Source organism: Mytilus californianus, unplaced genomic scaffold (genome assembly GCF_021869535.1).
Source record: "Mytilus californianus isolate M0D057914Y unplaced genomic scaffold, xbMytCali1.0.p SCAF_5, whole genome shotgun sequence".
Taxonomy (NCBI): Eukaryota; Metazoa; Mollusca; class Bivalvia; order Mytilida; family Mytilidae; genus Mytilus; species Mytilus californianus.
Window position 1 is genome coordinate 112702741 of NW_026262701.1, and position 15409 is coordinate 112718149.

The window sequence follows — 15409 nt, forward strand, 5'->3', positions numbered from 1 at the left end:
CAGCTGTTTTCCATTCGTTTGATGTGTTTGAGCTTTTGATTTTGCCATTTCATAAGGGTCTATCCGATTTTAATTTTCCTTGGAGTTCGGCATCTTTGTTATTTTACTTTTTACAATGTTGAACTTAAAGAAAAAGTTTTATGTTAGATGTACACTTAAATTAACTTTATGCTAAAGGCAAAATAGGAAAAAGTAAAATCACAAAAGTACTGACCTCCGAGGAAAATTCAAAAAGGAAAGTCCCCAATCAAATGGCAAAATAAAAAAAAAACAAACACATCAAACGAATGGATAACAACTGTCATATTCCTGACTTGGTACAGGCATTTTCTTATGTAGAAAATGGTGGATTGAACCTGCTTTTAAAGCAAGCTAAACTTCTCACTTGTATCGCTTGCCCTGTATACACAACCGGGCTCGTTTGTGTTGGAGTTCATGCGATGCCGCTAGTTTTTGTTGTTACCTTGATTTGAATCATCTTCTTTGTTACATATTTGTTTGTTTTTATAGTGATTATGATTATAACACAATGTTGACTGCTGTACACCTATTTTTGACATTTTTACCTATTATGTCTGTTTGTTTTGTTCACACATCGTTGTCAATATAATGGAATTTTATACGACTGTCATACAAGTGAGAGGTTTAGCTAGCTATAAAACCAACTTTAATCCGCCATTTTCTACATAAGAATTGCCTGTACCAAGTCAGGAATATGACAGTTGTTATCCATTCGTTTGATGTGTTTGAGCTTTTGATTTTACCTTTTGATTAGGGACTTTCCGTTTTGAATCTACCTCGGAGTTCAGTATGTTTGTGACTTTGATTTTTTCTTCAAAGAGGCGAAATATACCAAAGGGACATTTGAACTCATTAGGTAAAATCAAATTGACAACGCCGTGGCAAAAAACGAAAAACCACCAAAGATTATCAACAGTATACAAAACACAAAACAGACAACTAAAGACTGAGCAACACGGACCCCATCAACAGAAAGTATAGTACACAATGACCTAATACAAAAAAAATGTTTAGGCTTGTCATTTTGTACTGTTGTGATTAAACTGTTTTTTCTTAATCCATATGAGTGTAATTTGAAAATATAGTTGTCACTAATATTATTCAGCTCGGAAAACATACTTTTAATACACAGAGAGTTAACCGTATTTTTATTTTCATTACATTTGGATTATTTGGTTTTTTTGGGATCTCACTGAGAAGTAAGCGTTTGTTTGTAGCTGTTATGGTAAACTTGATCCAATATTCATTCTTTATAATGTTGACATGATAGTTAATTGGACAACGTATGAGTAAAGAAAGCAAAGATAACATGTATTACAAAATTAAAATTCGTAGTAAACATTTGATACGATGAAAATGAAAAGTTTAAGTCCATGTACGTTACAAGTGACAAGTGTTCTGGGTACATGGATACTTATTTTACACCTTTTGTTTCTTTGTTGTAATAGCCGAAACCGACATCCGGAAAGTTTAAGAGAACGTTTTTGATTCAATATTTTTTATCGTTGTCTTTCTATTTTTGATATTGCTATAAAAAGTGAAATAGCAAAAATACCAAACTCCAAGAAAAATTCAAAACGGAAAGTTTTTTTATCAAATGGCAATTAAAATTATATTGCACTGTTTTTTTTCCGTTAAATCGTTATATTGATCTAATGTTTTGATTTAGAAAGGTCATATGTCGAATTTTATATTCCTTAAGTCAACAAATAACGCCAACAAAAAAAACAAAAAAACTCAACACACAAATGAAAAAAGAACAAGACGAAATTACAAGACATAATCTATATTTCACAAACGAAAGAGACAACAGTACAGTTTGTTGGCATGTATGGCAAGAATTATCATCCGTCGTAGTCGACCGCGAATCATACATTAAGACAGCATAATTTCTTGGTTATCGTCTTAACCTATTACAGAGCTAAGTAAATTGAAAGTATTAAACCAAGGATTTAATAGAGGGTTAAACTGAACCAAAAACAGAAAATAACCTACAGTTAAATGTCTTTCATCAAGGTTTCTTCAAGATGCTGTCCATAAATTAATACGTATGACGACTTCGTACTAGGATCTATCACCAATGTCATAATTTTAGCTTTTCTTTACTCAACCTCCTATCTTAATTAGTCAAATGCCATCTGCCTTGTGCCATATCAAGATTTTATTCAAGCAGTTTTTACAAGATGATATTCCAAATTATATATAATGAATCTTGTTTATGAGTAAGAACGATGTTACAATGTCATAATATCTGATTCCCATACCTCATAAAGAATGATAATATGTCAATTTGCAAAGCATGTCTGTTGCACCAGACTTGCAACCTTCTTAAGTTTAGACTGTTAGTTCATTTGCAGTTATGGATAAAATTAACAGTATTCTTAAAAGAGAACGCAATGATAAAACTGACTTGTGTATGCATAATATACTACGGTTGAAAATATTTTAGGGGATCAAAGGTCATCAAGTGAATGCAGCTATACAGACACCTTTGCAAGTAATAACGACTGTCGTCAGCTGTTTGCACACGTGGTCGAAGAACGTCCGGCATCTCTGTTTAAAGTTGTTATATGTCAACGATGCTTAATGTTTGTTTCATTACTGCTGATTTTAGTAACTAGTATTGTTCTAAATTTGTTCTTCCATAATAAGTTTCAAAGTAACGTAGAATGTTTTGTAAATGATACAATGTACAACATTACCCAACATTTGAATATAACGAAGGTCATTCCTTGCCATCCCTAACCAATATTACGCATTGGCATAACACTAGACTTAAGTAAAATAAAATATAGTACCAATCTCTTTAAAACAAGTTTGTAATAACAATTTATAGTTTACTTTGGAGATTTTATAGATTTTTATTAAAGAATATTCCAATACTGTTATGGTTTTATATTTGCTTATGGTCAAATTTCAAGAACCGCATTTGAATAGCATAAATTAATTTTATTTACTTGTAATTCAAAGATAGATTTGACCGATGACTGACTCCTACCTTAATGTAATTATGTGCTGCCTATTTCACCAACGAATACTGCAGCTATGTTGTCAATACCATTTTTACTGGTTATATTGACTTTTTTCAGGGTTTGTACTTATGAGTAGCCCGACGGGTGCCACGTGTGGAGCAGGATCTGCTTACTCTTCCAGAGCACCTAAGATTTGTCAGTCAGTCTCGTGTAAGATTAAACAATCACAGCGGTTGAAGATTATTTTTGATACATTTCACCCCGGAAATAAAATGTCAGGTCCAATATGATTATACTGAGATGTGGATTTACGACAATGTGACAGTAACCCATAAAAGAAAAAATCTAAAGCGACATCTAGAGGTCAGCATACGGTCTCCAACAATAAGATAGTGGCCCAACGAGATAAACAAAATAACAATCGGCATCTATCGTTCAATATGCAAATTCAGCAAGACGCAAGCACCATAACGACAAAACAAAATAAATTTACATCTACAGATAAATATGCAGCCAAGAGTCCCAACCATATACAAAATCTATAGATACATCATTGCGTCAATTTGCGGTCAAGAATCCGAGCGATATATAAAATCTAAAGATACGTTAAGCTGTCAATATGAAGTCAAAAGTCGCAACGATCAACAAAATCGAAAAAAACATGTAGTCAATATGCAGTGATAAACAGAGTTCTGTACCATATGCTTGGCTCTAATCACAAATGTACAAAAATGTGACCGTATAAGAGATCTGTCATAATACCAATACCATGTTTGGTAAAATATATCATGAAATTAGATATTACACTAACGAGTTCTTGACTTTATGGAGACACTCACCATGTCAACGTACCCGGTCTTGCTCCTTTTGAAGTTAATGCGATTTCCTCAATATCCGTTTTTATATTTGATTTGTATCTGATTAATGGATATATAGATGTGAATATCGGTACTGTACTGTCGCGTCAAATTTGAATTAAAAGTTTCTTAAGAATATTGCGTTTGTTTGAGTAAAATTGTCTGCACTATATATATATGTCCTCTTTGTTAGTCTTTACTTTTGTACTGATCGTAAATATCAGTATCAACGAAGAATATTATTCGCATACAATACTTGTTTTAGAGAAATACATGCTTGTTGATGACGATAAGAAACATGTTGTGATGTTGCATTTCTGTATATTGGAAAAAATGGTCACCCTATTCGAAAAATTGTTATAATAATTGTTCGCAGCATTAAAAATCTAGAACTACTATCTTCATCTGTAAATATGTCCGTATGAAATTAATACAACAGAAGGTATCCAAGGAATCAATCAGAAACTGGAGTCATAAGCACCATACAATAGCAGATTGAAAAATGTGTTTTGTCTTCATTAGGAATAAACCGTCGGTACTATCAAATGCAACAACCCTAAAACAGGATATGTCACTAAACCCTAGAGCAACCACAACACTGACCGCTTAAAAAAAATAAGGGGTTAAATCAAGTTAACCGGATGGGAAAGGAGTTTTACTAATGGCACCTGTCGTATTGCTCTCTCCTGGTGATAACACAATCGACCAGAAGAGGAAGGGGTTGTGGATACGAAAAAAATAAAATATACGTTGTTATTTGTGGTACAGTATTTTATTACGGTCAACAAAATTAGGATGGCGCACGTAAAAGTGATGACTTCAGCTTAATAATTGCAAACCCACAGTTCAATACATAGCTTTTCTTTAAGCAGGGACCCTGTATCAATGATGTCATTATAAGAAACGCATTCTATTGAATATTGCATCAACATGCAGATATATATATACTTTATATGTTATAGGTGCTGCTTGAATGCTACTTCAGAGAAATTAAAAAATCACAAAAGAAAATTGAAGTCCTATCTTTTGTTGTACGTTTTGTTTTCAATCTCATTCCTCATTTTCATAAGTAAAGAAAATAAATAAACGTAACTGTATCTGTTGTATTCTTTATCTAACGTTTAAAAGAATCAACGGTCAACGTAGTTAATACAATTTAAATTATGCAGGTATCTAGCGAAGTGTGAAGTCAAAGGGTAATGCTAGCTTCCAAATGCTCTTCCTTAGAAATTCTGCAAGAATATAAAAATAAGGAGTGATATGATTACTAATTAGACAATTATCCAACATAGTCAAATGAAATGGATAAAGGCAATTATATATCACCGCAAAGTCTTCAACGATGAGAAAAAACCCATACCATATAGTCGGCTTTAAAAGGGCCTGGCATGAAAAATGCGAAACAACTAAAACGAGAAAAACAAACGGCCTGATTTACAACAAAACAATTTTCGAAAAACACACATAACATATATGAACCAACGACGACTACTGAACTACAGGTTCCTGATTTTGGAAATACACATAAATAATGTAGTTGGGGATAAACATGTTTGTGAGAGCTCAACCCTCTCCCTAACCTAGGACATTGGTGAAAGAGCCAACCATAAGAAGAAACTGTGTATGAAGTCTGCTTTATACGAATAATAAAGAGCCGGAATGGAAGAGTAACTGTTTGATTCCGATGTGAAAAACTTTCCTAAAAATCTAGGTTGACCATTTCTTAGGAAATAAAATTGGACCAATTTATTTAAGCAGTTTTAAGTTAAGAATGAGGAATACTTGTGTACTAGATAGAAAGTATTTTTTTTTCAATTCTAAATCACGAGCAAAATGAAGAAGAGTTTACGCACTCCGACATATTTTTACAATGTTTATTTGTTACATCATATTCCGATTAAATAGTCCTAAACCTTGTAATTGATTTCGTCTTCTAGCTATTTTGAATCAAGTTCTACTGCAGAATCTTCTGTAAACGGAACGTGCACCTGGTGTACAAAACTATCAGCTTGACACGCCCTTATAGTAAGTAGTTTCATTATATCTTTACAGCCCGGAATTTATTTTGATAAAATAGTAGTTTATAATTTGTGAAAAAAAGTTTGATGGAGCACTTTAAGATATGTTTGAGTGTCCTTATGATTGATCAATAGATGCAATATTGTAGCCAATGAACCTAAAAACTATTGCAAACATAATTTTTTTTTATGAAACGAACCTTGATACTTCAGGGGATGGGTGAGGCAGGATATTATTGAATATATTGTTACAAATTAATATACTTACCCGATTAATGACGTACTGAAAGACATCATTAATAACTCTTTTCGAATTTGAATTGAAAATTCACTAGAGTTTTCTCACAATCTAATAGTTGTCCAATACAAATGTAAACTCATTCAATGTTACTGCAGGAAGGAAAAAAGTTAAAAGCATATTCAATGCGCTCAGAGTTTGTTTTTAGTTATTTAGGTTATCAAAATGTAAATAAACTCATCATAGATAACAGGATTAAATTTTATACGCCAGAGGCTCGTTGAAGAGTATTTTGAGGACCCAGGATTCCATGAGGTTTTGCCAAATAATGCTAACTTTATCCATTCCTTGGGGTAGAACATCCTTAGTATTTCGAAAAATTCAAAGTTGTATCTTTGTAAAGATCCATTAATAAACGTTATTTGAGTTTATAAAGTAAGAGATTTAAAAACTTTTTGACGATATTATACAGACGTCATGCTGACATCAAATGGCCAAGTACAAACATACTAAAGTGGGGATAACAACGTTCGGAATCGCAATAAAACTGTAATGATACCAGCTAGAAAGAAGAAGACCAATTCTTTACAAGGACCACAGATTTGTGAAGTAATAATTTCATTTTGTCCTTCCATACAACCTTCATCAAATAGTTTTTGTCTCCAATGTATATACCCTCCCAGAATTCAACAATATACATGTATGGTAATTCAGCGGCTTCATTAATTTCGAATATACAAATCAAGATATAAATTAATAGTTGATACTTGGGTTGGTTTCTTAATCTTTGGCTATTAATTGTATACGGTGTACATAACCCTTTTAAATTGGTCAATAATCAATGATCAATTTATTTCTTGATGATGTTCATAACAAAACCTTTTATCAAAGGTATTCATCAATTTATTCTTATTATACGCCTTCTCTAAAAGTGGACTAGGAACTATTCGGTAATCCCATTGTCTCTGCGTTCGTACAACAATTATTTTTGTCACATACTTTTGATGATACTGAACAGAATGATTTCATTTTAGGTCAGAAGATTGACAGTGCTGACGAGTAACGTGTTGTCAGCGCTTTTCAAATCGTCACACACCTACTTTTGTTTTCTGATGGTTCGAATAAGAGTAAGCTTAGCACGACAACGTGAGCAAATGCGTGTAGATTTATCAGTGATCATTAGTGGAATAAAGGTCGAATAATGTTTAAATACATTCTTTTATACTGTTACAGCTGTATGAGTATACCATCGTTTATTGGAATTTAACAAAAGTAGCAGTAGATAAAATATGTTTTGTAATCAAGAGTATACTAGTAATACAAAATTACGAAATATCTGCACCAGGTGCACATATTTAAAATCGAGTTCTGAAAAACCACATATAAGGAATAATATCAAAAGGATATGATAAGTGTCAGCCATGGATAGCCGTTTATTTCACTATCAAATAGCTTATAATAAAAATCTGTTTTTACATGTTGCTGAGCTGTTTTAGAAGAATACCACACTGGACACAGTGCACATCGTTCTGTCATCAATTTCTTAGTCAGAAACATTGTCATTAGAAAGATCAGGATAAAAAGAGATGTGATATGATTGCCTGTGAGACGGCTTTCCAGCAGAAACAACAGGACGGAGATTTAAACAACGATAGGCCAAAATTTATCCTTCAGCAATGGGTAAAACATACTGTTTCGTATTAAAGGCACTTGCATGACAAAATGTAAATCAAATCGAAATAGAAAATCTTCAGCCTGACATATATCAAAAACATAAGATAAAAAGAAGTATGACAGACAGCAACCAAAGACAACTACTGAATTACAGGTTTTTCTTCAACTATTAAAAGTAAACATGCAGACGTTTCCAACGGATATGTTTTGGGCCCGTTTTGGGAACCTTTCTTTGTTTCTTATATATATAAATGATATAGTAAATGATGCTGAAAATGACTTTTTGCTGATGATAGTTAATCATCTATTATAACAGACGATGATCATGCTGTAGCAACTTCTTTTTTGACTGATGACGTAGATGTTATCTCAAACTTGGCAAAATTATGGGCGTAGCTTAACTCTAAAAAAACAATGTGACAAACTTCATTATGTGATTTTTATTTATTATTAATTACTTAGAAATAAGAAGATGTGGTATGAGTGCCAATGAGACAACTCTCCATCCAAGTCACAATGTATAAAAAGTAAACAATTAAAGGTCAAAGTACGGCCTTCAACACAGAGCCTTGGCTCACACCGAACTGCGTTGCTTATTATTCATAAATGGTTATTTATGATATGCAGCATACTATCTTATTTTCATGGATTATAAAGCCTAAAGTTATGTATAAATTGCACCCTGATTGACACCCCACTCATTAATTTACGCGCCAGGTAAATCACGTGACAGGCAACACATGGTTTTATACAGGTAAAGTGGTTAGGCAGAGCACATGCAGATTTTGATGTGAACAGACGTTTAGTCTGCTGCAGTTTTTTTATATTTATATATATACCTCAGAATTGTCAGTTCAGGACATGGAGTTTCACAGGACAATATATTGAATTTGTTTTAGGGGATTTTCCTTGCAGTTTTATGCTCAGTTTTGAAGCGGAAGCGTTAAATGGTCAGACAACGTACGTCCCATTTATTGACACAGATCTTCCCAAATACCAGCTACGAGGGTTACCTTACTGTATCATACAACGGCCAGTATTTATGTTATGCGGCAGAAAATATGTATTGTTGCGTATACGGAAGTTGGTGTTCATTTTGCCGGAAGTTGGTGTTCATTTTGCCGGAAGATAGTGTTTGATTTACCGGAAGTTGGTGTAAATTGCTTGGTAGTTCCTTTTAATTTGAGAAACTGGAAATTATTTATTTTGATGATTATATTCATGATTCGAAATATATGTTTAAAGGTTGGTCATTGAAAATGTGATGATGATATCAACCGGAAGTCTCATGTCAGCAGAAAGCTGTGAAATTAGCGCAATATTAAATGAAGTGAATATATAGTGAGCCATATATCTTATTGAAGTTGATAGTGTTATATGATTTGATTTGATTTTTGGTGTTTTAACGCCACTTTTAAGCACCGCTTTTGGGCTATTTCGTGGCGGCCAGTTTTTTTATGGTGGAGGAAGCCGGAGTGCCCGGAGAAAACCACCGGCCTTCGATAGGAAAACTGACAATCCTAGTCAATTAAGATTGGAGTCGAGTGCACGCGTACGAGCGGGGTTCGAACTCACAATCTCAGTGTTGACTGGCTAGTGATTACAGTAGTAACTACTTAGACCACTCAGCCACCGAGGCCCCTGATAGTGTTATATAAGTCAATATTAAATCAGTGAAAAGTTTAGTAAAGTGAAATTTAGATTATTTCGATCTGAAAGTATTTGAAGTTCCAAGTACCGAAACATCCTAGATCTTGACCGCGATCAGAGTGTATGATAGTAGCTGTGATGAGACATATTTTGCTGATTTGTTTTAATTTTTACTAACTAACTTTTTAGTTGTATGTATTATGTTTGAATTTTGACTTATTGTTTATAATCATTCTTTCATTTCATGTCCATTGATTTGTTTGCATTTGCATGTTGTAATTGTATTTAGTTTTTTTGATTTTTGTTCAGTTTAGTTTTAATAAAATATTATTTTTAACTTTTGTTTCTATAAATGTTGGCCATCTGACAATCAGATTATCCTACGTCTTTACAAACAAAAAATTCTGTTTTTAGTAGGAGGAAAAGGTAGCATCCACCTGTATATTTTGGGATTAATGGTGAAATTGTTGAAGAAAACAATAATCACTGTCATAGAAGAGAGGCGAAAGATACCAAATTGATATTCATTATCATAAGTCAAAAACTGATAATGAAAAAAAAAACCCCAAAAAAAACCAAATAACGACGGAAAGATAATCAACAGTACACAAAACATAACATAGATAATAAGAACTGAGCAACACATGCTCCACCAAAAACCGGACAAACCCCTTATATTTTAAGGAACTCGCTCTTATTTTTATAGTTCCATTCATTTCACTATTGGCTTTGGAATACTCTTCCTTAAATATAAAAGAAACTCCAAGTTTATTTATATTCACAAGTAGACTAGAAAATTCTACTGGACTGATGAAATATTTAAAACCTTCAATAATGAAATAAGAAATATTGTATAAGTCATTGTCAACTTAGAAATAATGCTACCAACCTAAAATATCATCTTTTTATCAGAGGACACTTTTTGTTAAAACTGTCATTTCCCTATTGAGGCGAACCAGCCTTTGCCAAACGTACAATGATGTAAGACAGATCTTACACTCAATAGTTGATAATAATGTTGACATAAATATTGACGTATTACTTTTTGGAACCAGATTATTTTCGTATGATATAAATATTGCAATTTTTAAATCTGTTTAAAAATATATCAGTGACACTCGTGGTTTTATTTAAAAAATATCTATTTAATCCGTGTTTTATTGCTTTCTTTTTCATCCAACATTTTTTCATTTATTCCACGAAGTATGCTTAGTGACTCATCAAAACCTTATATTTCATTTATATTACTAACGACTTATAGATGGTGTTGATATATACATGTCTCAAGGTACTTAAATAACGGATGATCAATTGCCTTCACACTTGAATATAATGTACTTTTTGCAATAAACACTGTAAATATGCCATTGTTAGTGTGTGCTCATAAATATCATGCATCAATCCACTGAAGTTCTACTATTTTTAATACAGTTATAAAGATATGATTTATACATTGTTCAACCAATGGTGACGACAGAGCCTTTAAACGCAGTGCCTGTTGCTCAATTCTTTTCATATCCTAATGAATAAAATATGTTTAAAATCAAATATTGTAAGGACACTGGCTAATCTTTAACACCATATGTTGACCTCTTGTTGTTTGTATGTTGTATGTGTTGTAATGAAATGTCATTTAGAAGGTCATTGTAAGGATATGAAATTTTCATTAAGCTAAAAATACTAAGATTTTTTTTTTTTTTTTTCAATGCTCTTCAAATTTATTATTGATTTGGTTTTCACCTTTTTTTTTGTTGAGCGTAACTGGGGAATCTTAATCGAATTATGACTATTGAACAGAGGTATACTACTGTTGCCTTTATTTAGACACACCTCGCGTACAAAATTATAAGCCTGGTAACTTTGATGAGTTTTTACATCTTTTTACCTGCAAAAAAACGCAGTGTACGTTTAGAAAGTGATATACATAGTGTACTAGTGACTGATTTCAATATTCAAAATGTTCAAAAACACATAATAAATTGAGGTAAAATGTTAGTTTTATTCAAAAGAGAGTTGGCAAGTATTTAGAAGCAGGACTCCTAGACAAGCGAATGGTCAATACAACAGATTGATCGAACATGAGGTATTTGCATAATCCGAGAGAATAAAGTTAGTATTCTCTGAGAAGATCTGATAAGAAGTAAAATTCAGCTGAATATGATAAATATTTACATATATGACTGTTGAGAAGTTTCGTGAATATACCTAAGACGCAGAAAACTTCATTAATTGATAATAATCCAACAACCGTAAATATTTTTGTGTTGAAGTACATATACTAAGTGTTAATAATGTGGTTGTAGGATGATATTTTATGCCAGGCAATGCAAATAATATCACAAAGAGACAATGCAAACTTATTTTACCAAACAAAAAAGATACAATCACATACAATATAGCCTCACACAATGTTCAAATGCATTATTCACAATTTTACTCAAGTCTAAATATGCATATGTCATGATGATGGTTAAGGTTGGCAAACAATACCCTTACTTGAAACATTAGCAAATTGAGTCAGATTATACATTGTATCATTTCCGTTACATTTTACGTTATTTCTATATGTATGATCAAAGAACATATTCAGAACAATGCTGGCTACTAGAATCAGTAGTAATGAAACAAATATTAAGAACCGTTGACATATAATCAGTTTATACAATGGAAATGATTGCTCTCCTATTTTTTGATCAAACAACTGACGAGTATCGCTATCACTTGGTTTGGCTTCTGTATAACTACATGATGTGCTGTGATCATCTAAAATATATTTTGTCAAACAGTTAAACGATTATCTAATATGATGCACATGTTAGAGAATAATCCTTTTATATTATGTTCAGACATTGAGACGCTGAATGGATCTATCAAGTCGTTGAGGTCATCATATAAATTATTTTTAGATAACTTCCTAACTTCTTCTTTGAGATTTTTGTACGTTTTTTAATTCGAACAATTACATTTGTGAATCTATATAAGAAACCTTGATAGGAACAGACGTATGCAGAAGATTTTTTGCAAATCAAGAATGACAATTTGATAATAGCAAAACTGAAGTAACAACCCTTTTTTTATGTTCCATTAGTATTTTCTCCTTGTTTTGTCATAGATTTAAGCTTTCAGTCATCCAGTTGTATTTGGTTATAGAAAAGACCTGGTAATGACGAAGACCTTTGACATATACTTCATTTCGAGGTTGTTAAGATATATGAAATGTTAGCATTTGCTTCAATGAATATTTTGGAGTGAAAGAAAGGGATCAATATATATGAAACTAATAATAATGGACTTTCCTAACTTTGAGTTTTACAATTACAATATGAATATCAATCAACAAAATTCAACCTTAATGTTTTCGACAATCAACCGACATTGAAACAGGAAGAGATCTAAATAAACTAAGATTTTTCTTGATCTATGTTAACTAGTAATTTATATTTAGTTATAAATCATAAAAACGGCATATTAAGGTTCTCCCGATTTTTACAAATGTTAAACATTCAATGAAAGAGGAAAAATAATATCTACCCTAACTGCAAAACTGTTTCTAACTATCGTTCTTATTAACATTATAATCACAAATGTCTCAAATCTTGATAGAGAACTTTAACAACGCTCTGATATGTTCATGAACTCACCTCCATAATAAGTAGGGTCTTTTACGTTAACTGCTGTTATTTCCTGAGCCTTCAAAAATATTATTTTCTTTTATTATTAAATAGTTCTAACTCTGTATGTTTTTACCTCGCAGTTTTAAATAATCATCTTATCGACATCACATTTATATGTGAAATAAACAAAAGTTATTTGCAATTGTTATGCTTCTTTGATGAAAGTAGTATTGTAAAGAACGTAAAGACTTTTCCCCTTTTTTCTTTTGACGGTTTAATATTTCTTTACAGAAAAACACATTATTAAATACGGAAACAGTTATTTCAGTATAGCTCAAATCATTGTGAAAGAAGACGTTACATGTAAATATTTTTTTTTAAAGCACTAAGATTTCATACCTTTTTACATTCATTTTCCCAGCTTAGTGATAATGTCTTCGCAGCATACAATATAAACATGACTACAATAACTATACAGAAAGCCAACCATACACCTAAATAAAAATTCTAATTTGCATCGATTGTGATATGATCTTTCTCCGCTCGAAACAGCTTCATATTCAAATTTAATAGTCGATATTTAAAAAATATTTGTATTACGAGCATTTTACAGGTAACCAAATAAAATCCGGGTCTGATCTCAGGTGCTCCGGAAGGGAAAGCAGATCCCGCTCCACATGTGACACCCGTCGTGTTGCTCATCTAAGTAGAAATCAGATGATAAGTCTTATTTGGTAGGTCACATTCGGGGAATAGATAAAGGGATTTTGGTTACGAAATTAGAACATAGCCGTCGTCATCTTTGAAACAGATATTCCATAACGGTCAACCAACTCGTGATGGTGTCCGTACAATTTTCGAAGTGATTACTTGAATCTCAACACTTGGAACTCTTGGTTGCTAGCTTCCTTGTGAGAAGCAAACATCTATCAGGGAAATTATGATGAGAATTGCACGTCTTGGAATATCGTACCAATTGGGAGTTATATACTCCATATGCAGGCGCTGCTGAAATGTTGCTAAATAGAAATTGAAATTTCTCAATTTGTCGTACAGTTTTGTGCTCAACTGACCCTCATTGACAATTGCTAAATTTAAGTAAATATATGAGACAGAATTAACTTCATCTGTTGTATCTTTTATTCCAAGTTCGATGGGATATATGGATTCAACATAATCACCAAACATTGAATTATTTAGTGAGAGGACATCATCTATATACCGGAAATGAAGTTAAAGAATGCTAGCTTCTTTTCATTCTTCCTAAGAAGCTCATGTATAAAGTCAGCCTCGTATATATGAAGGAACAAGTCAACAAGAAGAGGGGCGCATTTTTTCCCATGGGACTGCCGATTGTTTGTTGAAATACACGTCCTCCAAACGTAACAAATATGTTGTCAATTCAAGAAATAAAGTATCCTGATAATGTCAGATCATAAAAGTTTTGTTTGTATCAGAGTGATTTTATTATTAAAGTACGATTGATCCTACCTTATACAAGATACTTGTATCTATGTAGGCCTTTCTTTTTATGAAACAACGCAGAACCAATTCTTTCAATTTGTCTATTGTACTAGTAATTAAACAAAATGTCCTTTGTGAATTACAGTTTAGAAATATTATCAACTAGTTAAAAGTGTTAAGAAGACATTCTTGTTTTGTTTATTTGTTTTTATAACCCGGATTTGTTTTTGCTTAATCGATTTATGACTATTGAACAGCGGTATACTACTGTTGCCTTTATTTATGAAGTGGAAATCTATTGGAAATTGATTGTTTTGATGTTGTTTTATTAATTTTCTTTGTTAATTGATTGATTGAATTGTAATTAATACCCAGAGGCCAATATAATATTTACATGAAATAATATGTTGAATATGTAAAAGAGAGGCGAAAGATACCTAAGGGACATTCAAACTCATAGGTCGATAATAAACTGACAACGCTATGGCTAAAAATGAAAACGACAAACAGACAAACAACAGTGCACAAAACACAGCATAGAAAACTAAAGACTGAGAACACGAACCTCACCAAAAACTGGGAGTTATCTCAGGTGCTTGGAAAGGTAAGCCGATTCTGCTCCACACGTGGCACCCGTCGTGTTGAGATATTGAAATACTTGCTTTGTACTGGACCGACACATCACTGTACAAAGCCTCATTGTTTCGACTTCCAGTCTCACCTCTTACCTGTAAAACCCGCTAGCTAGGGAGGGAAGCAGCAGATTTCAATTTAAAAGTCATTGAGTGGACGAAAGTTTCTGATTCTGAGCAGACAAATATTTGCTTATACTCCCGTATTTTCCTTATTTAGCGGGGATGCCTATACCCCCCTCCCCGGCCTTCCCCCCGGATCGAAATTT

General features: G+C 32.6%; 2 protein-coding genes across 3 annotated transcripts in view; both read right to left on the reverse strand.

Annotated features, from left to right (window-relative positions):
* LOC127702876 (multidrug and toxin extrusion protein 2-like) overlaps positions 1-15409 on the reverse strand; it is a 154814-nt gene that overhangs the window by 107585 nt on the left and 31820 nt on the right. The gene's annotated exons all lie outside the window — the stretch shown is intronic.
* The window catches only part of LOC127700669 (uncharacterized), a 51642-nt gene that overhangs the window by 36060 nt on the left and 173 nt on the right, over positions 1-15409 (reverse strand). Inside the window, exons 2-4 of one of the 2 annotated variants that reach the window (XM_052204240.1) lie at positions 13444-13538; positions 13072-13120; positions 11835-12193 (exon numbers count right to left, since the gene is read on the reverse strand). In XM_052204240.1, coding sequence (XP_052060200.1) covers positions 11901-12193; positions 13072-13120; positions 13444-13538 — 437 coding nt within the window. In that variant the 3' untranslated portion in view covers positions 11835-11900. Of the gene's footprint in view, positions 1-11834; positions 12194-13071; positions 13121-13443; positions 13539-15409 lie in introns of those variants that run through there. The other variant, XM_052204241.1, reaches the window with a different exon arrangement.